General features: G+C 55.6%; 1 protein-coding gene across 4 annotated transcripts; it reads left to right on the plus strand.

Annotated features, from left to right (window-relative positions):
* Positions 1 to 9,008: 9,008 nt before the first annotated feature.
* Positions 9,009 to 20,415, plus strand: Cidea (cell death inducing DFFA like effector a). 4 transcript variants are annotated; one of them, XM_063232003.1, is made up of 6 exons: positions 9,421 to 9,831; positions 9,924 to 10,744; positions 14,639 to 14,783; positions 15,908 to 16,054; positions 18,342 to 18,520; positions 20,137 to 20,415. In XM_063232003.1, exons 2-6 carry the CDS (start codon positions 10,662 to 10,664, stop codon positions 20,288 to 20,290), a joined length of 708 nt encoding a protein of 235 aa, XP_063088073.1. In that variant the 5' UTR covers positions 9,421 to 9,831; positions 9,924 to 10,661; the 3' UTR covers positions 20,291 to 20,415. The 4 variants fall into 4 exon arrangements, with proteins under 4 accessions (XP_013002123.1, XP_003464474.1, XP_063088073.1 ...); XM_013146669.3 differs by lacking the exons at positions 9,421 to 9,831; positions 9,924 to 10,744 and adding an exon at positions 9,009 to 9,260; XM_003464426.5 differs by lacking the exon at positions 9,924 to 10,744 and having other exon boundaries at positions 9,402 to 9,496.
* The last annotated feature ends 5,589 nt before the right edge of the window (positions 20,416 to 26,004 follow it).

Here is a 26,004-nt window from a genome sequence, read left to right on the forward strand (position 1 = left end):
TCAAAAATCGAATGAATCCTAAGGAACAATGGAGGCTAAGAGTAGGAAATTTTATTGAAGGGACACAGCTCCTGGGAGACACCAGAGGCCCAAATGGACTGCCATGGCCCCCACTTTCCAGAAGGTTTTATAGAGCAAAATCATGAGGTGGGTACAACCAGGATAAAACTATGATCAACCAACAAGATTCCAAACTTGGCCGCTTAGGTAATGTTGATCCCAGGGGAAGCAGGTCACAGAGCAAGTGCAGGCAGAAGGAACAGGCGTGGGTCAGGAGGCCCTGGGCACCCACCTGGGTGCCTGATGTCCGGCTAGACATTATTGGACCAGGTGATGCCAGTTATCGTACATTGCTCATCCCTGGGGCAGACGTGCAGGCCTGGTCACTGTCTTTATCTTGAGGCTTGGCCTTCCACAAATGCACCTCGGGCCATGCTTGGGCTGTACTTACATCCTCATGGGCCCAGCCCATCTGACTGCTGGGGTATCGCTGCCTGACCCAGCCGTCCACCACACTGTGACAGGGTGCTCTCAGGGGCCTGAGAGCAGCTGACCGCACTGTCCACACTTACCAAGCCCTGGGCCAGAGCTTGAGCCCTGTGAGCTGAGGGAAGCCACGATCCAACTCTGTTCTCAGCATTGCCCCTCACTGGACTCAGTCCTGGGACCTGTCCTGTCCTCTGTAGAGCCCTGGCCACCAGGCGGCCAGGCTCTGACTGGGTTGTTGTCCAAGCCCGAGGCTCTGTGTCAGCCCCTGAAATTAAATTGATAAAAAGTTGGGAGGAGCGGTCACATGCAACTTACACTAATGCTGTGTGCACAGGAATTCAGAGAAAGACAAGACTGAAGGAGCACATGCAAAGTCCTCCGAGTGGGTGGCAGAAATGATAAACCCCTGGGTGCAGCAGGAGGGGACAGCAGGGTGCAGAGAGCCTGCTCTCTTGGGCTGGGGGGGCAGTAGGTGCAGTGACCTCCCACTTCGGAACCGGGACACAGGGCGTGGAGAGTGAAGTCAGTGCAGCAGCAGCCTGGACAGCCATGACCCCTAGACAGGACCTACAGCCTCATCTGCTGCAGAGCATTGTAGGAGGCATTGGCTGAGCAGACACGGTGGCACATATCTGTAATGCTGGCATTCTGGGAGGCTGAGGCAGGAGGATCACAAGTTCATGTCCAGCCTGGGCAACTTAGAGACTTAGTGAGATCTTGTCTCAAAGTAGAGTTGGGCTTGCAGCCCTGGATGCAATTCCCCATGTGGCCAGAAAAAGCACAAACCATCACCTCCACAGGGGACTTTCTAAACCTGCCACTCACGCACATATGTCACGGGTCCACCCCCTGGGTGTGGCTGCGGCTGCGCGCGGTCTGCACCAAGCCCACAGTTGCCTAGTCTGGCTGTGAACGTGCCTGCTGTCAGTGGAGGGCACTGGAGCCTCCTGGCAGCCAGCACAGGCAGGTGCCCAGCCCAACCCCTCTCAGGCTCAGGTTTCCAGCTCACCCTGATGCCCAGGGGTCCAAGGCCTGTGTGTGCTAAGGGTGAAAGCCAGGGCTCCCATTCTGAAACACACTCTCAGCCTTTTACTCAAGGGTCTCACTAAATTGCCCAGGCTGGGCTCAAACCTGTGATCTCCTGCCTCAGGCTCCCAGAGTGGAATTATGGGTGTGCAGCAGCTTGCCTAGCTCCAGAGCCAGGTTAAAATGAACCGGACACTATGTGGGTGAATCGTGTCCCCTGTTGCACGGGAGGCTTCTGGGTGCACATGACTGTGTGCCCATCTCCCCGTGAGTGGCCAGCAGGGCTGCTTTCATTTGGAGCTCCGTGGATGAGGGGTATAAGCCCCCATCCAAGTCTTGCTGTGAATAAGTTTCGTTTCCTTTTGGATAAATACCTGCAAGTACTGGGATTTCTGGGTGCCAGAGAGATGTGCATTTAATTAACTCCATTAAACACTGCCGAGGGTATGCCATTTTGCACCCCACCAGAGTCTTCAACAAAGTAAGTGTTCTTTATGTAAAATCCATCTTTTAATATGCATTCCTGCACATTTTGACAACATACAGCATACAGTTGTATAACTACTACCACCCCTCATCCCCTGCCCCCAAGGTACCCCAGCCCAGGTCCTTGGTCTGAGCCACACTTTGCCTGTTGCAGGCCACAGTGAGTGGAGCTGCTGTGCTCTCCTAGCCATGTGATGTCCGTGCACCCCGCCTGTGCAGCCACAGTGTTACCCCATGCAATGCCTATGCAGTTACAGTGTTAATCCACACACCTTCTGTGCAGCTACAATGTTACTCAAACCTGTTGGAAGCCCAGGATCCTGGTGTGGCAGCCAGTGCAGTCCACACCCCTGCTCTGGCTGTACTCGTCCAGAAGTGGAGCCTGCTTTGCCCTTCTGTGCACTTGGGGGAGGCCTGCAGTTGGCCCCCAAACACAGGCTTGTTTGAAAAGAAAAAATTCAAGTTGAAGTTCACATATAAAACATCACCTTTGCTCCTCTACTTGGATGGAGGACAAGGTCCTGGGTTGAGGACAAGGCCGCAGCACTGCCCAGGGAAGGGCGGCATCTGGCTGTGAGCAGCACAGAGGGCACCTGAGGACTGCCAAGGGCCAACGGGACCTCTTGTGGGCAGAATATCATGGCAGGGTGAGTCCTATGGACCAGAGGTCATTAGATCAGTCAGAGATCTGCAACCCCAAAAGGTTGTAAACTGTGTGGGTTTAATGCGCGGGGAGGGGGCTCTCAAGTATCCCAGGGCATCAAGGCTCAGTATGGCTTCCATCTGGTTTTGGTTCTGTGGTGCTGGCGGCAGACCCAGGCCCCACAGAGCTGCACTCCACCCAGTGTCAAGTCCTTACTGCAAGCTGTGCAGGAAGTGATGACAGTCTTACAGTCATCTTAGAATTAAATGACAACTGTTGCAATCCATCTGGAGAAACAGCTTCCAGGTCAGGGCTCCTGGCTGGGTTCTTGACACCCAGCCTCTCACCTCCCCACGTAGAGCTGTCACCTGGCCTCTCAGTGCCAGGGCACCAGCGCAGCTTGTCGGGCTGTCCCTCCAGCGTGGCCTGCGCTCTCTGCTCTCCCACTGTGTTCCTCTGCAGTGGCCTGAAGCTGGACACTGGCACCCAGAGACTCTCATGTCCTGCTTCCTGCAAAATCCTCACATGCCATGGGGCATGTCAGCCTGGGGCTCACTACAGCCCTGCTGCCCTGTGTCCCCTTCTGCTCTCACCTCCTTTAGTGAACCGCTGGGAGAAAGATAGGTTCACAGGCCCCAGCAGGCACCCCCCACCTCGTGCAGATTCACTTCCGGGCTTTGCCGTCTCCCAGCTGGTGACCTCGGCACTGCTGTGTCTGCCCTGCCACTTGTGAGATACCTGCCAGGCCGCCTTCTCTGAAGGAGGACTCCCTCTGACACCATCAGACCGTCCACTCTGCAGACTCCCCAACTCCACGTGGCTGTGGCTGTCCACAACATCACCCCAGGGGGCTTGTCCTGTAGTGTCCTCCAGGAAACCATAAACAGGTAAACTTGGCAGTACACATAGGGCTTCACAGCTGGCTTGCAGGATGCACCTGACTTCGACCTGACTTAAACCAGCTACTTGCCAGCAAGATAAAAGCACTTTTGTCCTGGCCCTTAATGCATCCTTTTTGACCCAATTTGCGGGGGGTCAAATTGGAGGAGGGGAAAGCCAGGTAAAAAAGTGGCAGCCATGGCTACAAAGGTAATGACTGCAGTATCCTCCATGGGGGGAGGGGGTACCGGAAAAGCTGACCTGGAGATGGGAGCCCATTCCCAGCAGCAGGGCAGGCATGACCCACTTCACTACCGCTGAGTGGAAGTGTCGGTGCCAGATGGTGAGGCTGAGGGACAACAGTCCTCCCTTCAGACCAGTCAGCTGCCACTGCTAGCCATGGAGTCTCACCCTCAGCCCTGGGCAGGGGCCAGGGGCTACAGCCACAGGAGGGAACAAGGAGCAGGAGTCCTGGGTGCCAGGGACACAGATTTGGGGTTTTCTTCTGCACAGAAGACTGAATCGCAGGCCATTAAATGGGCCTTATGAATCATTCATCCACTCCAATTAACCTATTTTCAGACAGCACTCATGTCTGTGGTGTGATTCTGCACTGAAGCTGCCACTGTATGCCCTGGTCAAGAAGATCTTTTCCATTTGTTTCCCTCGCTCCAATTTACCATTCAGTGGGGCCACATCCTAGTTTATCGGTGATTCCTGTTCCATTCCCACTTCCTGGGAGAGGGCCTCGCACAAAGGGCAGTGCTACTGTAGACAGATTGCTGGCCACTGTCGCTCCCTCAGATACCATTTAGCAGGCTTCTCCTCTCAACCACCTTCCATCAAATGATTGTGCCCTGCGCAAACAGTTCCATTTGCCCAGGGATCGGCTGGACAAATTCTTAAACAATGCTCCTCAAGCATAACACTTCTCCCTGGCTCCTATGGGGTTAAGCCCTGAGGATCACACCCCAGTCATCTCTGGCAAACAGAGATGGGCCTGCTGGGTCCACGTTTCAGTGGCCATTCCCTCGGTGAAGCAGCTAGCCATGTCATTGCTCAGAGCCTGGAAGCCTTTAACACCCTGGGCTGCCCTCAGCCACTGAAGGCTGACGATGGCCCAGCTTATACAAGAGCTGCCTTCCAAACATTTTGTAAAACTTTCCACATTTCCCTTACCATGGGAACTCCTTATAACCCTCAAAGTCAAGGAACTGTTGAGTATGTTCACCATATGCACAAAATTCAAATATAAAGACAAAAGGGGAATCCTTCCCTACAAAATTCACACTTCCTAACAGACTTCCCTTGGCAGTATGTACTATATTAACTTTTTAAATCCTACTAGGATGAGACTACAGCAGTCAAAAGACAATTCAACCAGCTAAAGGAGAAGAGGCTGAGAAGGGTCCTTTGGAAAGATCTTCATGCTGGACAATGGAAAGGGCCCCACTCCCTACTCACTTGGGGTAGGGGTGCTGCTTGTCTTTTTCCAGAAAATTCTGAATGGCCTATCTGGGTGCCTGAGTGTACTGTCCAGCTGTATCATGGACCGACGCCCAAAGAAGGAGCTGGTTCCACCTCTCAGGAAGCTGATGCTCAGTCCTGTGGCAATGATATCTTGGACACTGTGCCACAGTTGAGAGGGCTAGACCCAACCTGGGGTCGATTAAAGAAACTGAGCCAGAGTGCCCAGACATGGTAACCAAAACCTGGGAAAAGAAGGTCTGAGTAGGTGGAAAAAACTGAGCTGGAGACCATGCGAAAGAGCCATCCTACATCAAAATGGAAATGTAAGTATGTCATTAAAATGTCACCATGATGGGCTAAGAAGACAGCCAGTATTTTGGCACCAGCCCTCAGAGGTCAGTGAGGACCCAGGACATGAGGGAACCTTTTCAGCCACATCCTGCAACTCTGATGAGTACTATAAACTCCTGACCAAGGAGACTGTAGGACCACAGAAGATGTTGAGCTGCCATGTATAGTGTGGCTAAGGAAAGACACTGGGAGGAAAAAAGTCTCCTAAGCCTTCACAGAAAGCAATGTGGTCAAGCAATGACCATGACTCATCCAGACAGCTGACACTGACTGAAGAACTAGAGATGCCATGCATGGTTCCAAGGTAAACCCTGAGACTTAACTGGCCTTGATAATAGCAAAATTGATTAATATAGGTCTTACCTTTATTTGGTCTTGAACATTCCGTAGAAAAGTATAACCACAAGAGCTATAGAATAATTGCCAACTACACTAGTAACTGATCACTGCTCTGGGATAATGCACTGTATAGGATTAAATTGCTATATGCAGGAAACTAAATTTGGACTGAGAATCTTTGACCTAAATTGAGTAAGTTCATCTAGAATGAAGAGTTCAAAACAGAAAGATCTTTTTACAGAATCCTCCAAACACAGCTCCTCCAGCTCCAACTGACCACCTATCACTTATAACTACAAAAACAGAAAATGGGGAGATGTGGGGAGTGACTGAAGCAGGAGACCTATCACAGGTGCAGGCTGGAGCAAGGCCTTGGGAAGACAGAATGCTGAGGAGAGCCACACAGATAAGCTGCTCTAGTCTCAAGGGCACAGAGCCCCTGAGGCCAGCCGGGAGGGCAAGCGTTAGGCTGGGAGTTTATGTGACAGTCAGCCTCCTGAGCATTTGAGTAAACAATCTGGCTGCCTGGGCCCTCTTCCCCTCTCCTTCTCCTCCTCCTGCCTCTCCTTCCCGCCTCCTTCTCCCATCAGGAGAGAGGGCTCCATCTGGCCTCTGTTTTCTGGATTCTGACCCTTGTCCTTCCTCAATTCTGTCACTGTCCTCATGCTGAAAACTTCAAAGCTGCTCCGGACACAGCAGGTCTGGTTGGACCACACTTTGTCCTCAGTCCCCAGGAAACTTCCCATTGTGCTGTCCAGGACATGGCTGCCTCTGCCCTCAGCCATGCCAGGGCCATGTTGTTCCAGAACATGCACCTGTATCCTCAGGTCCCTCTCTACCAAGAGGAAGCAGCACATGTGTGCTGAAAACCAGACAGAAGTGCTCATGTGGCCTTGACCCATTCTTCCTGTCCAGCCAGCAGCTATAGAGTAGACCCAGGTATTCGATGGGGCTTAACTTGGCAACAAAAATGAGCAAGCCAGCATGCATGTGACTGTGGGGGGATTCAAAGCCCAGCAGAAGGGGACATCCAGTAAACTTGATTCTCCTGAAGTAAAAGAATTAGCAAAGCAGACCTGGTGTGAAAGCTCCTGTAGTGTCCAGTGCAAAGGAGGGCGGTACCAAGAGAGACAGGAGCAGCTGCTGGGTGCTTCACTGTGCTTCGCCTTGACCACTCCACCCCTACCACAGACATGTGTACGACGGTTAAGGTGGTCAGTATGATTGGTTGGGAGCCACCCAGCAAAGTGATACAGTTCCCTCCTGGGAGTGTCCAGGGGTCACAGAGGCCAGCTCTGAGCTCTGTGTGTGGTCCCTGGCCCTTCACCTCTGGTGCTGTTTCTGGTCCCAGCCATCACAGACTAAGCAGCTTTGCTCCTCTATGCCCTTCTGCCATGATGTTCTGCCTTTGGAGCAGTCATCCAGGGACTGAAGTTCCTGAACCAAATCAAACCTCTCCTGCTTTAAATTGTAGGTGTCAGATAATCTGTCTCAGCAATGGGAAGCTGACCAACACAACATTACACTGCAACTCAGTTGCTGTTAATTTTTAAAAAAAGTCCACCAGTGCCTCATATAAGTGACAGTAAGAGGAAGGTGATAGCCAGGAGCGAGGAGCCGGCGGCACAGGGCTGGCAGAGGGCAGAAGGTGGGTCTGGGGAAACAGCTTTGTGCAGTGAGCTGGCACTCCTCTCCATCTTAGTGTGACTAACTCCATGGTACTCTTTCCACACAGTGAGCTCCCCTGGGCCGGTGAGGATCAGGGTGGACTGCATAACATGCAGTGCCCAGTGCTGCTGCCGCTGCTGCTGAAGGCCCTGGCTCTGTGCCACTGGTATCTCATTCATCCTTGCCAGGGCTCCAATCCCTCATCAATATGAGAACAATGCTACGGTCACCAACGTGTTTCACAAGTGCCACCCTACTTTCCCCTCGCTGCAGCCCAACAAGAATCAGCAACAAAAACATATCATCAGGGATTATCAGAAATAAGCAACAGAAATTTCATTTTAAAAGGAACAGAAAGGAAACTTACCCAGAGTGCCAGAAGGTAGCAAAGACAGTAGTTCAGACCCAGAAGTCATTGTTTTATCCAGTGGGTTACCAAAAACTACATGAAATAAATAGCCATTGAGTTGGACAGGCACCAGAGGGTCTCTTGAGCATTAAGCACTGGTAGTCTCCATCACACAGCCCCACGTTTGGGAGACCACTTCCGCCTACCTTGGTCACTCTGGGCTGGGGGGAGGGGTCACTGGGTCCCTCTTAGAGACAGAGTGTGCTGGGTCTGAATCTAACAAAGCAGTCACCGACCACAGAAGACAAAAGAAAGGTGCAAGCAGAAAAGGAGCCAGGGATAAGCTCCTGGAGGGCAGCGCACTTCCCTCTACCGCTCCTGGCCAGGGGTGCCCCCCTCCTTCCCTCTGCATGTACTCTGCAGCCCCAGGGCTGAGGCCACAGAGCCTGACACCCGCCGACCTGCCCCCGTGGCCACCCCAGGCTCCATCACATCAGCGTCCATCTCGACCCATCTCAGTAGCAGAGGATACTGCCATCTGCCCAGTCACCCAGGGTCCTCCTCAGATGCTTCCCCACGTTGGGATGGGACCAGGCCTGGGACACCCCAGGGGCCAGCCTTGGTCTCCCCATCACTCCCCATCACCCATATCCTCTCGGTGTTTCCCCGCCCCTCCTCTCTCTCTCTTCCCTCACTCGGGTCACCCACTCAGGACCCTCCCAGGCAGTATGCAGCCCTCTAGAACTCCGCTTCCCCTAAGTAGGGCCCCTCCTGTCTGGCTCCCATTGCTTCTTGGACCACTGGCGGGGGCTCTTCATCGTTCCCTGCAGCTTGCAGTCCCGTTAGCAAGAACGCAGCCCCTACAGACCAGTGGGGTAGCTCACCAGGCCCCAGCAATCAACAGGTGAGCAGCACCACCCGCTGCCCAGTGACAGGTGTGGCCCTGACCTTCGCTGCTCTCGCAAGGTCAAAGAGCCTCACCCCAAGCCAGGGTGGTGGCTTGGGCTTCGGATCAGTTCCCACAATGCTGCGAGTTTCCCTGGGGCTGACCTGGCCTGACGCGGCCCTGTCAGGGCGGTGTCAACAGTAGCCATTCCTGGGACTGGGCATAAGAGCGCTATTGTTCTGCTCCTTCTGTGTCTTTTTCTTTCTGACAGTAGGAGGGCTTTTGTGGGTGAGCTGAAGTGACCAGCCCACTCATCTGCCGTCTGCCCTGCCTCCAGTGTCCCTTGGAGGGGCTGCACCTGGCTCTCACCCGGCCAGCACCCCATCCCCTCCTTGGCTGGGCCACCTTCGCAGCCTGAGGTCAGGGGCTGCGGGCCGTGGCCGCTGTGCACCTCTTGGCCAGAGCTCCTCCAGGGTTGGCTCTCCCATGCCCTCAGGGGCGATCGGCATCTGTGCGGGTGCACGCGAGTCCTGGCCTGGCCGCCTGTCTCGTTTCCCCGCCCCCGACGCCGATCTCCAAACACACTCCGAGGCCGGGGCGCAAACCGATGGCCTTGCCTGCCCAAGCGGGGACGCCGCGGCCGGCCCGGGAGGTCCGGGTCACGAAGATGGAAGGTATCGGAGACAGCAGCGCGCAGGGTGCGGGGAACTGGATGAGCGCTGTGTACTGCGGGGGCGGAGGCCGTGGTGACTGGGCGGGGCCCGGGGCGGGTGGGAGTGGTCAGTGGGCGTGGTCAGTGGGCGGGGCGGGGCCTCACTGCCTTAAAGGGCAGTGCGGGCGGGCCAGACTGCACTGGGCAGAGAACGCGAACCATGGAGAGAGCGCGGGACTACGCGGGAGCCTTGCTCAGGCGAGTGCCACCCGCCGCGGGGCTTGGGTCCACGGAGCGCTTAACGGTGGCGGGTGCGCAGGGCGAGGCGGACTAGCGTCCAGGCGACGCCCCTGGTGTGCGGGTTATGGGACAGAGCCAGCAGGGGTCCCGCTCTAGCCAGGCATCTGCTAGCCCGACACCGCGCGGAGGCCTCAGCACGCGGGTTCCCGAGCTCAGACCGGATTGGAAAGGGGCTGTGTAGACGCCTGGGTCCGACCCCCAACGGCCAGAAAGGTGGCCCTCGCCCGGTCCTTACACGCGCATGGACACACGCGCACACACGCACTTGCATCACAGTCCTGGCAGTGGGAAAGGTGAGAATCACGCTCCAGTGTGCTCGCCAACCTTGCTTTGTTTTGTACAAAGTTTGCTTCTAATCACGCAGCAGGCTGTCTCTGTGGTGTAGGCGACAGAGACGTCACAGCAGGGACTCCAGATGTCTACACAGAAATGGAGCCAAGGGTCACCTCTGGTGCAAGGCGCAGCTGGCCTCTCACCAGATTTCTTCATTCCACCTGTGACCAGGCCGCCGCTTTCAGCCGAGCATCCTCTGCTCCTGCTGCTGCTTCTGCAGCTCTCCCAAACTCTTAGCCTGGCGCCCCGGGCCAATTCTAGGCTCTCTGGACTTTTCTTCCTCTCTCCCAGCGCTGCCCACCCCAGCCCCACCATCTGAAGCTGTCTCACTGGCCACACCCACTCCCCTTCTCCAGGCCTCCACGAGGTCCAGGTCCGAGGAGAAGGTGGGCTGTACTCCCCAGCAGGAGACCTCAGGCCAGCTCTGGCTCCTTCAGAACCCGGCCCTGCCTGGCTGTTACCCCAGTCCACTCAAGCCAGTGTGCTGGGCACATCTCTAGGTCAAGTGTGACCTCGGAGTGCCGGCTGAGGAACCGCTGGCGAATCACAGCACAGGCGAAAGCTCTCCTGAGACACAGTTCCGGCCTGGCCCAGAAGTCACCTCTGTTGGGATGGCTGTGGCCACAGATCTTGGAGGATCTGCCTGCTTCTGGCTGAGCTGCTGCAGTTCTTAGGACTCTACCAGGAAGAAAACAGCCTGGCACAGTGAAGAGGAAGGCCTCACCCTCTTCCTCACCCGCTAAACCCTGTCCCAGCTGGAGAGCTGCAGGTCAGGCACTGCTGTCTGCTAATGACAGTCTGGCCAAACTCCTGCCTCCCGGGTGTGCTTACTTTAAACCGCCTGGTGTGGCATGCTACAGCTGCCGTTTGCTGGTAAACATCTACACTTTACCAGTGGAATACTAGTATATATGTTTTTAAAAATTTAGATATCGGGGCTGGGGATTTAGCTCAGCGGCATAAGTGCCTGCCTTGCAAGCAGGCAATCGTGGGTTCGATCCCCGGTACCGATAAAAAGGAAAAAGACAAAAAAAAAAAAAAAAAAAAAAATTTAGATACTCGTAGTTAGGCATGGCAGCACACTCTGGGCGGCTGAAGCAGGAAAATCGTAAATTTGAACCCAGCTTGGAAAGCTTAGTAACTTAATCAGGCACTGTCTCAAAAATTAAAAACAAAGTTTTTAAAAAGAACTAGGGAGCCAGGTATGCTGGTGCATGTCTATAATACCAGCACTTGGGAGGCTGAGGCAAGAAGATCACTGTGGGTTCAAGGCCACCCTGGACTACATAAGTGAATTCAAGGCACAATGAGGTGTGGAGTTCTCTAAAAGCAAATCCCCAGCCCTGAACAGGACAGGCACCAGATGGGTCCCCACTGCAGGAGCTGACAGTGCTCCCCACACCCGTCCTCCCTAAAGTGCACGATGCCCTCCTTAGCATTCATTGTCCTCCTGGTATCGGAGCCTAAGGGTCCTAGTGGCTGTCCTTGAGGACGCTGAGGACCCCTATATTTCTCTTGCAGAGACCTCGCTTCTGGGCCTGCCCCACCCACCCACCCCGCAGCACCCCAGAATGCACCTAGGGTGTCCGGCAGCCTGCAGAGAGAACATCTGGGTGGTGTGGGGCTCCATTACCTTCCTGCCAGTCTGCAGCCGGTAACTGTCACAGCCACACACTCTGGGACGCCCTGTGTTCCTGGGAGTGCAGTCTGTGCCCTGCTTTCAGGGATTTGGCCTGGCACAAGTTTCAGGAGCCCCGTGACCCCTGGCCTGTGATGCACCTAGGCTTCCCCGACACGACCTCTTTCCTTGTTATTTTTCCTCTTAGACAGTTGTCTCCCTTCCTGCTCCAAGGGCTGTCGCAGCTGCTTTCCCAGAAGTAGGAGTGCAGCCGTCCCCCGAGGTGGTAGAATTAGTCCGCCTGTCTCCTGCAGTGCTGGGCTCGAACAGGGCCTCAGCAAGCACTGAAAACAAGCTTCCCTGAGCTACACGCTCAGCCCCTCCGTGCTCCTGTTTAACTTTGCCAGATTAAAATATTTGTGAGTTGTTGGAGGAGCAACTGCTCGTCCTGAGCATCATGCCTGTAGCCAGGGATATGAGCTTCTCTCGCTTCCTGGTGGCTGGAGGGAGCAGACGGCACAGTCCCATTCATTCTGCACCATGCTCACAGCCATCCGGTGGGCAGACCCCATCAGGTCCATCCAACTCTGGCGTCACTGGCCACCATGAAGTGCTGGTTCTGTGCCAGCCCAGAGCGGCTGGCCTGGCCCTCACGTCCGTGGTGCTCATTTGTCTTCCCTAGCACAGGGACCTGACCTGTGCTGGCACCTCGAAGAGAGGCCGTCGAGCATCCTTTCTCATTGGTGGCCTCTTGAGGGCGCTGTCAGCAGAGTCTCATCACTCAGGTGAGGACAGAGGGTGCCCTGGGCTCCTCATGTGCCAGGTCCTGGAGCCCCAGGCCAAGAAGGCATGTGCCCTGTCTCAGGCAGGAGACCCCCTCCTCCCTGATGGCACTGTACCCCGACCTGAGCCTGCTCTGATGCCCTGCCTGGACTTGAGTTCTCCCAGGGCTGTGTTTTTGTCTGGAGCCATTTCACTCAGCCCGGTGCTGGGAGAGTAGGAGACCTCAGGTGCCTGGAGCCAGAGGCAGAGCAGTGACTTACTACTGGGTGAGAAGGTGGCTCTCTGTCTCTCTCTCTGGGAGCCAGGGCCCCACGTGGCAACCCAGGCCATGAGGAGGGAGCAGGCATTGCACCCTCCTCCCTGCCTCCGTTGTCCTCTCCAGGGAGCTACAAGGTCTGACCTCCCAGGCCTGCGGGGCATAGGGCCCCGTAGACACTGGCAGCTGAGCTTCCGGTGGGTCAGGCTGGAGACAAAGCCAGGGTTCTTGTGGGCAGCCTCATGTGCTTAGTGCCTGGTGTCCTCCCCCCAGGTCAGTGGGGACAGGGCTCATGTGACTTGCCCGTGTCCCACAGTGACGTGAGAACCTCTTGATCACCCCATTGTGTAACAGGAACCTGGAACAATGGCTCCAGACCGACCAGGGCCAAGGTTCAAAAGCTGGTGCGGGGTGCACTGCCACCTGGCCCGGCTCTGTGGCCCAGCTTACGTGGTCTCTGGTCAAAGCGCCCAGGCCACCATGACGTCTGGGCAGGATGAGATCTGGCCCGGCACATCCTCCTTGGTACTGCCTCCCCGGGGCCAGGTTAGGGGGTCACTTGGTCCACCTGGTGGAGAGGCCTTGGGAGTGGGCTCAGGAGCCGCTGAGATGCCACAGCAGAGGTGGGTGATGGGAGCAGAGCAAAAGCTCTGGCTCCAGACAGCGGTGGTGTTGGCCGCTCTGGCCATGACTTAGTCCAGCCCCGGGTGAGGATTACAGTCGCCTAACAAAGACACTTCTGTCGGGCCAGCTCCACCCCAGCTGGGAGAGCAGACAGGTGACAGTCCGCGTGCACATGTGTGCGTGGCATTGGGGTGACACAGCGGTCATTCAGGGCTTCCCGAAGACGACACCCTGCAGCCCCCCCCCCCCCAGCAGCATAAGCACCTGTCTGGCAGCAGTGCTGTGCTCTCAGCCTTTGTCTCATCCTTTGCACCTCACCAGGAACGTCCGAGAGCAGGGCCAGCATCCTGGTCATGCACACGTCGGGGTCTCTGAGCACAGCTCTGGGCGCTGAGCAGGAGCTGGAACACAGCTACTTGCTACGCACATCGTTGGAGTCAGGTCTTTGTGAGCAGCTCATGGGCTGTCTCCCCTCATTCCCCATTTGACAACTTTTTCATGGTTGCTAGGTAACCAAACTTTAGTGATCAAAGGTTGGCGTTTTCCTCAGAAAATTGTCTTTTGGTTTTTTGCTACAGTTCTGTCTGTCTCTATCTCTGTCTGTCTCTGTCTCTCTCTGTTTTACACAGGGTCTCCTAAATTGCCCAGGCTGAGCTGGAACTTGTGACCCTTCTGCCTCAGCCTCGTAGATGCTAGAATTACAAGCATGTGCCACCACACCCAGCTAGTCAGTGCTTTCAGTGGAGAAAGTTTAAATTCACAGATCTGCTTCAGTGGGTGTCTATGTCTTATTCTTTGCTTGGAAAAATGGAAATTAAGACTTTTAATGGACCTGTCTTGATAAAAGACATGAAGGATTTGATATATTGAGCAGTTATAATCTCTAAGATTACCCACATTTAGATATACCAACATGATCCTACCTGCGTGCTATTTTAAAGGAATAATTCTAGTTTAGTGACAGAATCACAGGGTTTTTTAATTTTTTGGTTTTGGGGGGGGTTGGTACTGGGGATTGAACTCACAACCTTGCACTTTCCAGACAGGTGCTTATGCTGCTGAGCTAAATCCCCAGCCCGAGAATCACAGCTTTAATTCTCTTGAAAATGTGGAACTCATCCTGAAGCGCAGTGGGTGGGGGCCTAACCTTCCCTCTCCTCCCTATGATGTCATAGCAGTGGTCCTGGCAGACCTGGGTTTTCATAGTTCATTCAGGAACCTCGGTGTGTGGCCAAGGTGCCACACCGTCCTCCCTGGCCTGTCTTCAGGGTACACCTGTGTGCAGACCCAATTCTCTGGATGTTCCTTAACAAAACAGGAACCTCGTGTATATGCCATTGTTAGTAATTCCGCCTGCATGCCAGCTCTTCCAGAATCAAATATTAAGTCTGCATCATGGCTGAACCTTTCACGCCTCTGCTTAAAGACCCGTATTCTAAAATAATGTCCAAGAGTTTCTATTCTGTGTTCTTACCTCCATGTCCAGGCCCCTGACCTTCGTGGGCTCCCAGACCAGGAAGGTCCTTCTCACGCCCCTCATGCAGCCCCCGCGCCCCTTCCGAGTCTCCAACTCCGACCGCAGCAGCCGCCGCGGGGTGATGGCCAGCAGCCTGCAGGAGCTGCTCACCAAGGTACTGCTGCCTGCACCTGGGAGGGTCAAACCTGCCCCACCCCCACTCTCCTCTGCCCCTGCCCGCCACATCCCTCCCCAGCTTGCAGGGTCCGGTCTAAGGTGGACACTTCTCAGCAGCTGAGGGAGTCTAAAGCAGGGAACCACGCTCTACTGGTGCACCCCAAAACACGGTGACAGAGATGAGGAGCCAGCCATCAGCCAATGGTGTTGCCGGTCGTTTTGACAAGGACACAGGGACTCAAGACATCTGCTTTTGGTTGTGCTGGTGGTGATTTCAGTGTACACTGCTATTTAAGTTTTGAAACGTGCCTCAGTAAAATACATTGCCATGGACTTGCCTCAGCATACTCCCCGTCTTCAGACCCTCACCCCTCACCTGCTGCTTCTTGAAGCAGCTCTGGAAGCCTCTGTGAGTGTTCTTACAAGGCTCGCACCTTACAAAAACACAGTGAATGCTGCTGCCAAGTGCCATCCAACACAAAGGCAGCTCGGAAAAACATTGCAGAGTGTCCTTGTCCACTGTGTTCATGGACCTGGTCTGGTGCGCCTTCCAGCTCTTCCCCAAAGTCAGCATGACCGTGACAGGGAAATGCTTTGAATGGATAACGCAGCTAAAGACCCTCAGGAAAGAGGACTCCAGAGCTGCTGCAGACAGTGGCAGGGATGCTGAGATGAGGATGTTCAGACTGAGGGGGGATCTCAAGGGTGTGAATGCCAGCATACTTATTACTGTAATAACCTTTCAAAACCTTTAAATATGTGTCCTGTTTCCTGTCATAGCTCCTGAAGGCCAGGGTAGTTTAACTCTTACTAATCTGCCACAGTGTCAAGGCACCAAACACAGAAGAACCAGACTCCCCGAGAGGCAGGACTTAGCCGGCCGTTGATGGGAAAAACCCCCGCATCGCAGGGCTGTCCTGTGTGGGTGCTGCCCTAAAGACACGTCTCTTAGGAAGCGGGTCCCTTAAACATCTAACTCGCTTTCTGTTTAGAAAAGACCCTGAATGTGAACTCCTCTGCTGTTTCCCAGCCAGTCCCATGCCCGAGTTCTGTAGCCTGGTAATCGCCTGTGGGGGCCCAGGGAGCCCTTCCTCATGCTGCTTCTCTGCACACTTTCCCCAGGCCCTGGACGCACTGGTCATCACAGCGGGGCTGGTCACACTGGTGCTGGAGGAGGATGGCACCGTGGTGGACACGGAAGAATTCTTCCAGACCCTGGGTGACAACACACACTTCATGCTCCTGGAGGATGGGCAGAAATGGACACCGGTGAGTGGCTGCCATGACCTCGACGGCGCAGGAAGGGGCACCCGGGGCCCCCGAGTGGCTGACCTGGTCCTGGACGGGGCAGCTCTGTACCCTCCCTGTCACATGGCCCAGCGCTTCCCTGGGGATCCCTAGACAGTACAGTGTCCCTGAGGACCGGCAGCTCAAGGCACAGGTGATGGCCAGGCAGCAGCAGACCTGACCAGTGGCCACTCACTGTCCTCATTCTTAGACAGGATGTGCTGGCTGGGCCCTGGCCAGACACGGACGTGAACCTGCCTGTGAGCATCCACCAGGGGCATCAGCCCATGTCTCCCAGTCTGGGTCCTGGTCCTGGTTCTGATCCTGCTCCAGCATCTCCAGACCCTGTCAAGGGTCCCAGACACAGGGACCCAGGCTGTGACCTCTGAGAACATTCTGGAACCTGATGTAGCAGTGCAGGTAGAGCTTCAGCAAAGCAGGAAGGAACGCAGCCTGGAGAAGCTAGAGCTCATACATCCCAAAACCGCCCCACCATAAAACACCCAGCAATGCAGAGCACTGGAGCAGCGCCCTCCACCCCCAGGTTTCCCTCAGGGAAGGGCAGCGCGCAGAGCGATGTACATCTGCAGTCCGCCACTGAGAGGCTGAGCAAGAGGCTCACTTGAGCCCAGCAGGTCCTGCCTGAGCAAGGAAGACAGGACCAGGGGTAGAGCTCATGGCCCAGTGGGCATAGAGCCTGCCTGGCTAGTGTAAGGTCCTGAGTTCAATTTCCAGTACCAAAGACAGACAGACAGAGATGGATGACCCACATTTCTGAAAGCAGAGAGAGAAGAAGCCTGACAGTGGCAGTTCGCTGAAGGCTTCTCTCACCCACGGACCCCACTGGCCCGTGAACGAGGATGCCCTGTGACACGCTGGAGGGGTCTTACAAGGCATGAGTGAGTGTTCTTACAAGACGTGATCAAAAACACAGTGAACACTGCTGCCGAGCACCATCCAACACAAAGGCAGCTTGGAAAAACATCACAGCGTCCTTGTCCACTGTGTTCGTGGATCTGGTCACAAGGTCACGAGGGGTGGGCACACTGCCCTGCTGGGGCTGAGGACCTGCCTCTGACCCTGCAGGGGTGAAGAGCAGCTTCACAGTGAGTACTAGGCCCCTGCAAGGACCCCAGTGGCAGGAGCAGTGACGTCTAGCTGGTCGTGGGCTCTGCTATGCTTATTTAAAATGTTCCAAGATAACCCACAGTAAGGAGGAGCAGGGGTAACCAAAATGGTCAGGCAGACTTAAAGCAGAGAGACAGGCGTAACAAACCAAGACTCAGGAGGCCTGAGCTGAGGGCGATTTCTGAAACACCTGGAGGATCTGTCCAATCAGAGGATCAGTTGTGATGGGAGATCCAGTGCACCTAGCAAGAGAGAGCCGGCAGGTCCAATAGGGAGAACTGGGGGACTCTGCTGTCCGTCCCGTGACCCCAGACTGCTTGCGGGTGTTTGCAGGATCAGCCACAGTCCCCAGGGTGTCCTGCCCCCTCCCAAGACCTGTGGTCACTTCCTCCCTGGCGTGGGCCCTCGGCGAGGAGCCACGCATAGGTGTCAGTGTCCCTGGCCCAGCCAGCAGCGAGCGCCTGGGCCTCCCAGCACCAGGTGCAGGGAAGCAGATAGGGATCACCCTGCCCCTCAGGGCCCCTGGGTGTGGACACAACGGCTGCAAGCCCCTCCACCCTGCAGCTTGTCCTGCAGCAGAAGGACACTGGTGCCCGTTGGTGACAGGGCTGAATGACAGGAAGCTGGGCCTGGGACCAAGGTTGGGGTCAGGGCTGGGGACAGCGGAGCAGGCGCGGGCTGGAGGTTGCAGCTGCTGCGCTCTCGGGGCAGGAGGTGCCTGGCTGCGGGCCCACACTCGGCCACCAGGTGGCGCCCTGGCCGGGTCGCAGGGCGAGCTGTGATCTCCGTGGGCGCCTCTGCAGAACCAAGAGCTGGGGGAGCCGCTGGGGGGCGCTGGGGCTCCACGGGTTAGGATGCATGGGAAAGCGCTGTGCAGGCGAGGGAGGGAAAGGCTTCTGCAGGTCCTCGCCCTCCAGCGGGGTGTCGCGTCCCTGGGCCCCAGGTCCCATGTGGACTGTGCCATAGCTTACGCCCTGCGCAGGCAGGCGTACCCTGAGCTCCTGGCTAGATGTGGCCGCAGGGAGAGCGAGGTCTGACAAGACTGGGGCATAGGTCACCGTTAGCAAAGGCACACGCCCCAGCCACATCACATGACAGCCTCGGGTGCGAAGCCCCTGCTAACACTCGCTCTGTCCCACAGGCCAGCAGGTACACGCCGGCCCGGCAACCACAGCGGTCGGGCATCGCCAGAGTCACCCTGGACCTATACCGGCTGCACCCCAAGGATTTCCTGGGCTGCCTCAACGTCAAGGCCACGCTGTACGAGATGTACTCCGTGTCCTACGACATCCGCTGCACCGGGTTCAAGGCTGTGCTGAGGTAACCACCAGTGGGATGCAAGCCTGGTGGGCAGACAGCCATCCCTGCTGTCCCCGGCGGGGCGCCCTCAGGTCAGCATGAGCCCCACAGGTTGTCCCTTGAGCATCTGTGCAGACCGAGCAGGGCCCAGGGCCCATGGGAGACCAAACAGAGGCAGGACCATTCACTACCAGAGAGTCACCGCTGGGTAACAGGGAGGAAGGGAAGCCAGGTCACCTGACACTGGCAGGCCGAAGGCCATGGTCATGGTCAAAGACCACAGGCCACAGTCACAGGTCATGGTCACAGTCACAGGTCAGGGCACACGAAGTTGCCCCGGGCGACACCCAGCCGTGACAAGGTAGACCGGAGCTCCGAGCCCTGGAAGCTGAGCATGGTGACCTGCATGCTGGGTCACCACCCACCTGGTGACGGTGATGCCACCTGGGCTCATGCCACCCCCAGTGTGGGAACCCCTGCGTCCCTCACTGGACTGGAATGTTAGGAAGCCAGCACCCATGGGCTCTGGGCCCTGCTTGGTCTGCACAGATGCTCAAGGGACGTAGCCCACAGGAGGACAGCGTCCTGATGGCCTCAGGTCTCAAGTTCCAGTCCGTGGCCAGGCAGCCCCACGTGGGTCTGTGGCAGGTGGCACAGCAAGATGGAGTAAGCACCAAGGATACCACTCATTATCTCAGCAGCCTGGACGTAGGAGCCAAGGTCCCACTGTCACCTGATGGGGTCCCCCTCAGCAGCGCCCCTGGCTGGGCTCTGACACAGTGGCCCATGTGCGCTAGAGCTGTGTTCAAGGACCCTATCCTGGGACCCTACTGCAGCCAGGGGCCGGGTGCTACTGTCCCCACCCTGCAGCCGCACCCTGGGGAGCCCACAGTGGCCGTGTGTGGAGCCACGGTGGATAGCAGCAGCTACAACCCCTGTGGCCAGGAGAGCCTGCTGCCTAGCAGGTCTCCAGGACCAGCCCGAGGCACAGGTCGTCCCAGGGCCCAGTTCCCCTGTGCCAATGGGGACAGCTCAGAGGACAGAGGCTCTGGGATAGCACCTGCTCTCCGTGCAAGGCCCACCAAGCCCACAGCTGCTCCTGACCAGTGGGCCCTCACGGGCTGTGGTCACTGTTGTGGTGCTGGGGCCTGGATGCCTGGACATTGAGCCCAGGCCTCACACACACAGGCAGGACTGCACCGCTGGGCTTCCTCTCGGCCTTTGAATTTTATTTTGAGGCGAATCTGATTAAATAGCCCAGGCAGGGCTCAGCCTTTTGGTCCTCCTGCATCAGCCTCTCTGGGGGATGAAACCAGGCGTGGACCAAGCTCCTCACCTCCTGCAGGACCAGCCCATGGTGGAATCCCGGGTGCAGGCAGGACCCCCCCCCCAGGGCACAGCCCTGCTGTCCTGTGCACCCCGCTGCCCTCTCAGCCTTGGCCGGGGCTCCAGGTGGAAAATGAGAACTTCGGACCAGGGGTGCACTCTCGGAGTCAGTGGGCCCTGGCACTCAGCTGCGCGGGGCAGGGCTGCCTTCCCGGAGCCTCGGCGCCCAGGTCACCGGGCCACGGGGCTCCCCTCCTGGTTGTGGCCGTGCGCTCCCAGGCGCAGGCCTGACGCGCTTCCATCTGCTGCAGGAGCTTGCTGCGCCTGCTGTCCTATGCCGCCCAGGTGACCGGCCAGCTCCTCCTCTACTCCGGGGCCTATGTGCTGCGTGTGCTGGATGACTCAGAGAAGCCGCCATCCCTCAAGGCGCGGCCGTGGAGCTGGTTCCGATCCACGCATGGATAGGAGCACAGCCCAGACGCCCCCTGCTACGGCTGCCATGGCTGCCACGGCTCTGCGGGGAACAGGCAGGTTGGGGTGAGGCTGTACCACCCGTCCTGCGCTCAGTAATAAAGCGCCTGTGAACCCTCCGGGTTGTGCTGCTCCTGTGCTGCCCACCTGAGCTGGGGCACGGGGGTGGGGGTGCGTAGAAGCTGGGCGGCCCTCTGAGCCCCGTGCGGAGTTTGAGTGCTCGCCTTAGTGGCCATGGAATTAAACCCCGGACCTCAGCGTCCTCATCCTCGGTCTCTTCCTGTTTGTCACGTCCCTCAGCCCGTGTCTGGGCACCTCACGGCCGCGGGCCGTGTCTGTGGGGGGCTGGTGCCCGGGCACGGCGCATATCAGCTCTTTTCACGCCCAGACCCCATAGGCCCTTCCCCATTTGAAAAAGATCTTCCCTTTTCTGTCATCTTTTATGTGACTGCTTATATTCTCGGTTTCTCTTAGAAACTGTGTGATATTTAAGCTTAGGTACATGATTAGGGTCTCAAGATGTACCCATTCTCCTGCAAACGACTGGAGCACACCTATTATGCCACAGTGGTGCTCTAATGTGTATAAACACCATGCTTTCTTTATCCATCTGGCTGTTGATGGACATATAGGCTGCTTCCAAGGTTTAGCTAGGAGGAATTATGCTGCCATATGTATGTTAGTTTTTATTTGAGACAGAGTCTAAGTTGTTAAGTTGCCCAAGCTGGACTTGATTTTGTGATCCTCCTGCCTCAGCCTCCCAGGGTCTGGGAGTACAGGTGTGCATCACCACACCTGGTTTAAAGGCAGGGTTTTGTTTTTGTTTTTGTTTTTTTTTTTTAAGAGCTTAAAGGGACCACAAAGCTCAAGGGCCTGGGCTTGCCATCCTTGGAGTATGACCTTTGGCCTTGCTACTTAGACCTGGACAGAACACTGGGTGCCCAGGGCACTGTCACGAGCAGGGAGCGGACACTCAGCAGACCATGGAGGACCCACTTCTCCGTCCTTCCCCCAGTGAACACAGGGTCAGCTCCAGCCCTGGAATGGCCAAGGTGCTGCTCCAGAGCAGAGGGAGTGGACCCCAGGGACAGCGCTCCATTTACGATGCCTGATCTCCTCACAGGCCAGGTCCCATATGTGTATAATCCCAGCACTTTGGAGGCTGAGGCAGGAGGATCATAAGGTCCTCACAGCTGGGCCTTGTTTTGGACATAACAACAGCTCAAGCCCCTGAAGGGGACTGCCCTTGCACGGTCCTTTTCCCATCGCTGCAAAAGCTCGTGGCCATCCTCTCCAGCCCTGGCTCTGGCAGGGACATGGGCCTGGAGGCCTAGCCTGGCCTCCTGCTGCCTGCTGGGGCTCGAGGGGAGCCCATCCTCCAAGAAGCAGCTGCCGAAGGAGCTGTGCTTCCTAGAAAGGAATTTCCCTGCATCACCTGCCCTCCTGGTGGAAGCCCAGGCTGCAGGAGGGAGGGTGAGAGGCAACTGGGAGGTGGCAGGCCCCCTGGGCGAGGCAGGCCAGCAGGAGCCTACCTGCGGTGATACCCTCCTCCGGAGAGCCAGCCCGTGGCCAGGTGGGGCCCATTCCTGCTCTGTCCCATTCAACCAAAGGCTCAGACCACCCTCAGGGTCCCTCTCAGTGCTGCATCCCCATGGGGCCACATGTGCTGTGTCCTCAGGGCTCAGAGTCACAGCTCAGAAGAGATTGGTACACGGCCCTGCTGCTGCTCTGGGGTCCCTATGCCCTGTCCCCCCAGCCCTATCCAGCAGGGAAGCAGGTGCTCTGCGTGCCCCCGGGGACCCAAAGAGCATGGCCTGGAGTCCCATCAGGCCCTGGGCCTTCATGGGCCCGCCAGACTGCAGCTCACATGGCCATGCTGGACCCTCGTCTCTGACTGCGCCCCCTCCTCAGCTGTGGGCAAGGCCCAGGGGTGGACACCACGTCTTCTGCTGCCCTCACCCTCTGTACTGACGCGTGGCCTCTCAGTATCAGGCCTCCCTTCCTGGGCGCCCTTTTCCCATCCTGTTCTCCACTCCTGGAGTCCAGCTCTCCCTCCTCCTGGGAGAAGCAGGGGCCCCCAGGCAGCTGGGATGGAGGGGCCTGCACTGGCCCACAGAACGGCTGGACAGGCCCTGACCTCTTGATGTCCTCCAAGCTGCTCATGTAGAGGAGCTACCACCTTCACTCGGGAGCACCGGGATGCCCAGGGGACAGTGTGTGGGCCACCTCCAGTTTGAAGCCCCAGACTTGGGCAAAGTGCCCTCCTGTGCTGTGGGGATGGACAATGGAGCCGTCCCTACATCACCCTCACTGAGAGTCCCCTGCACCTTGTGCTCAGGGCTCACTGTGTGCCCAGCAACCCCCCGAGACGCCCACCAGCCGCACTGCCTTGCACGAGGCCTCAGAACGCTACCAAGGCCAGGTCCTCCCTGGCCAGATCACAGCAGGGACGCCCTGCCACTCCACGGCCAGGCCAGTGCCAGGTGCCCCATGACACTGTGACATGGCAAGGAGGACACATGCAGGCCCCATCCTAGGCTCCGTAAGGACAAATTTCCCAGGTGACAGCTATGCCTGATGCAGCTCAGTGCCCTCGTCAGCTCTTGGGGATAGCACCTCTCTCATTGCTAGGAGGGGATGCCATGGCCTCCGATGGCCTGGCCTGGGCCCAGAACAGAGCTAGCATGATGAGCAGCTGGACCTCTGGGTGGCCAGGGACACCACTGAACCTGCCTTGTGTAGGCACGTAACCCGGGAGGACCAGGCCGAGCTGACCACTGTGTGGGCTGCCAGGAGAGGGTGCCCAGCCTTTGTTCTGCCTGCCATAGTGTCCCCAAGACCAGCAGCAGGTGTGAGCAGGGGCCCCATGTCTCCCTTCAAGAAGGCAGCGTGGAGCAGGGCCCCAATGAGCTGAGTGAGCCCAGAGCCCAGGGATTTAAAAAGCCAAACAATCAAAATATGCTATCTTAGCCCTAAAAGTTTTAAAGTAACATCCTGGGGTTGCTGGGCGTGAACTTTCCTTGAGGGCTCTGCCTCACACCAACACAGGTCCCCTGCTGTCTTGCTGGCCGCAGCAAGACAGGGCCCTGGGGGCTGAGGACAACAGAGACCTGTTCCTCCTTTGCCAAGCGCAGGTCATGCGGCAGCTGCCCCCAGCATCACAAGGACTGAACAAAAGGAGAGATTTTCCTCTCTGTGGTGCTGAGCGTGGACCCAGGGCCTGGCGCGTGCTAGACAGGTGCTCTGCTGCTGAGTGCATCTTGCCGAGGACATTAGCACCAACACACAGCTCAGGTTCTGAACCGACTGAGTGAGAGCAAGGACCACAGGCAGGAGGCAGCCCCGGGCTCCTGGCACAGCCCGGGGCTGCCTCCTGCACCCTCCACCTCGCCAGTCTTCACGACCCACGAAGGGGCTCCATCTTCCTCTGCAGTTCCGGAAGGGAAGAGAGCCTGGGAAGGGGCAGGGCCACCCCTGCCCCCTCCTCTGGGAGAACCCTTGAGCACTGTTGGTTTGGCCATTGTTCACGAAAGTCCCTAAAGCTGCTATATGAACTGTATCCTAATAGGGGAGGCTGAAGCAGGACTTCTGGATCCCAGAAGTTCAAAGTCAGTCTGCACAACTCAGTGAGACCCTGTCTTCAAAAGAAGCAAAAAACTTTAAATTCTTTTTTTTTTTTTTTGCCTTTTTCCTTTTTATCAGTACCAGGGATCGAACTCACGACTGCCTGCTTGCAAGGGAGGCACTTATGCTGCTGAGCTAAATCCCCAGCCCCTAAAATTTTAAATACAATTTAAATTACAGAATACTTCCATGGCTTGAAAATGATTATGTTAAAAAAAAAAAAAAAAAAAAAAAAAAGGCCCGCCTGTCCCACCTGAGGAGTACACCACAGCTGCCAGCCGGAAGTAGAGAGCACAGCCCAGTGGAAGGATCCCGTTCCAGCCCCACCCACCGCCTCTCCCGCCTGAGGAGCACACCACAGGTGACCTCCAGAAGGAGGGATGGGGCCTTGCCTGTGACCTTCTTTTGACCTGGAGAGCACCAGCACTACTGCCACTGCCTGGAGGAGGGAGCAGCCCTGCTAAGGAGGTTTGAGGCCTACCTATGCCATAGGGGGACCCTCTCTCAGCCTGGGGAGCTTTGCCATCCAAAGAGCTGGATGACTACACAACATCCAATCCCCAGGAGAGTATGAGATCCTTGCTCTACGGGGTTGGGGGCTCACTGGGCTTGCAGCCACACTAGATTGGGCTTAGCAGGATTTGGGCCTGCCTGGACCACACCAGGTGGCCTTCTTTCCCTCAGGGGAGCTTTGCTACCAGAGGGGGAAACTGCAGCTTGAGGAGGCTTTAGGTCTACCTGAGAGGAGCCTGGCAACCCTCTTTTAATCCAGGGGCTCTGCTGCCCAAGGAGGGAGCTACACTACCAGAGGAGTCCCAAGAGCCCAGGACATAAGGGACAATTTCCAACACGCCCAAGGGAAACAATGGAACAACACTTGAAACACAGAAATATAGGAAAATGACAAAACGAAACACCAAAATGCAATCTCAAACATCCAGCCCATCCCAAGAAAGCCTAGGAGCCATGTACATAGAAGAAAATACATGCCATATGCCTGAAATGATAGTAACTGAAATAAAGAAGCAACTCCAGAAAGCTTTAAAGGAATTCAAACTAGAAATAATCTCTCAGGTAAAAGAAGAAATGATAAAAGAAATGAAGGAGATGCTGAATATATCTAAACACACAGCTAAAAAATTGGAGGAACTTAAACAAAAAGATACAATCCCTGGATGAACAATATAAGAAACAAACAATATATAAAACAGATGCAAAGAGATATACAGAAAATCAAAAATTCAATTGAAAGTTGTAAAAACCACCTCAATGAATGTGAAGATAGAATTTCAGACCTTGAAGACAAGATTGCAGCCAGTGAACAGGAAAGGAAAGATCTTTTAAAAATAACAAGAAATCAGGAAATAACAATTCAACACCTGCAACATGACACAAAGAAAAACAACATAAGCTTGATAGGGATAAATGAAAAAGAAGGGAACAACATAAAGGGTGTCAAGAGGATATTTAGAGAAGTAATAGCTGAAAATTTCCCAAACATGAAATTGGAAACTGGTATCAGGATCAATGAAGCATATAGAACTCCAAATAGCCATAGCCAAAATAAAACTACACCCAGACATACAATAATCACCATCCCAGAAATCGAACAAAAGAATAGAATATTAAAAGCTGTCAGAGAGAAAAGACAGATCATCTATAAAGGAAAACCTATCAGGATCACAGCAGACTTCTCAGCACAAACAATAAAGTCAAGAAGAGCACGGTGTGAAGTATTCCAGATCCTAAAGGAAAATGATTTCCAACCTAGACTGATGTACCCTGCAAAACTGTCCTTCAAAATTAATGGAGAAATAAGATACTTCCATGACAAAGAACAGCTGAAGAACTTCATGATCCAAGCCAATCTTGCAAAGAATACTGAAAGACAGTTTAGATACACTTAGGGAAAAACCACTAAACAAAGCAGACAATTAAACAGAACAGAAAGATAAAGATGCAACAGCAGAAATATAACATAACAACAATAAACCAATATATAACAGTTACAACCATTAATGTAAATGGTCTCAATGCACCAATTAAAAGAAACAGACTGGCAGAATGGATCAAGAAACAAAATC

This window comes from Cavia porcellus, unplaced genomic scaffold (assembly GCF_034190915.1).
Source record: "Cavia porcellus strain 051 isolate PalLab524CR breed Dunkin Hartley unplaced genomic scaffold, mCavPor4.1 scaffold_20, whole genome shotgun sequence".
Taxonomy (NCBI): Eukaryota; Metazoa; Chordata; class Mammalia; order Rodentia; family Caviidae; genus Cavia; species Cavia porcellus.

Coding starts and splice junctions, on each gene's coding strand:
- Cidea (XM_013146669.3), top strand. CDS start 9,073: ATGCCCTCAGGGGCGATCGGCATCTGTGCGGGTGCACGCGAGTCCTGG. Junction 9,261..14,638: donor CCGGGTCACGAAGATGGAAG/GTATCGGAGACA, acceptor CTCCATGTCCAG/GCCCCTGACCTTCGTGGGCT. Junction 18,521..20,136: donor GGGTTCAAGGCTGTGCTGAG/GTAACCACCAGT, acceptor CATCTGCTGCAG/GAGCTTGCTGCGCCTGCTGT.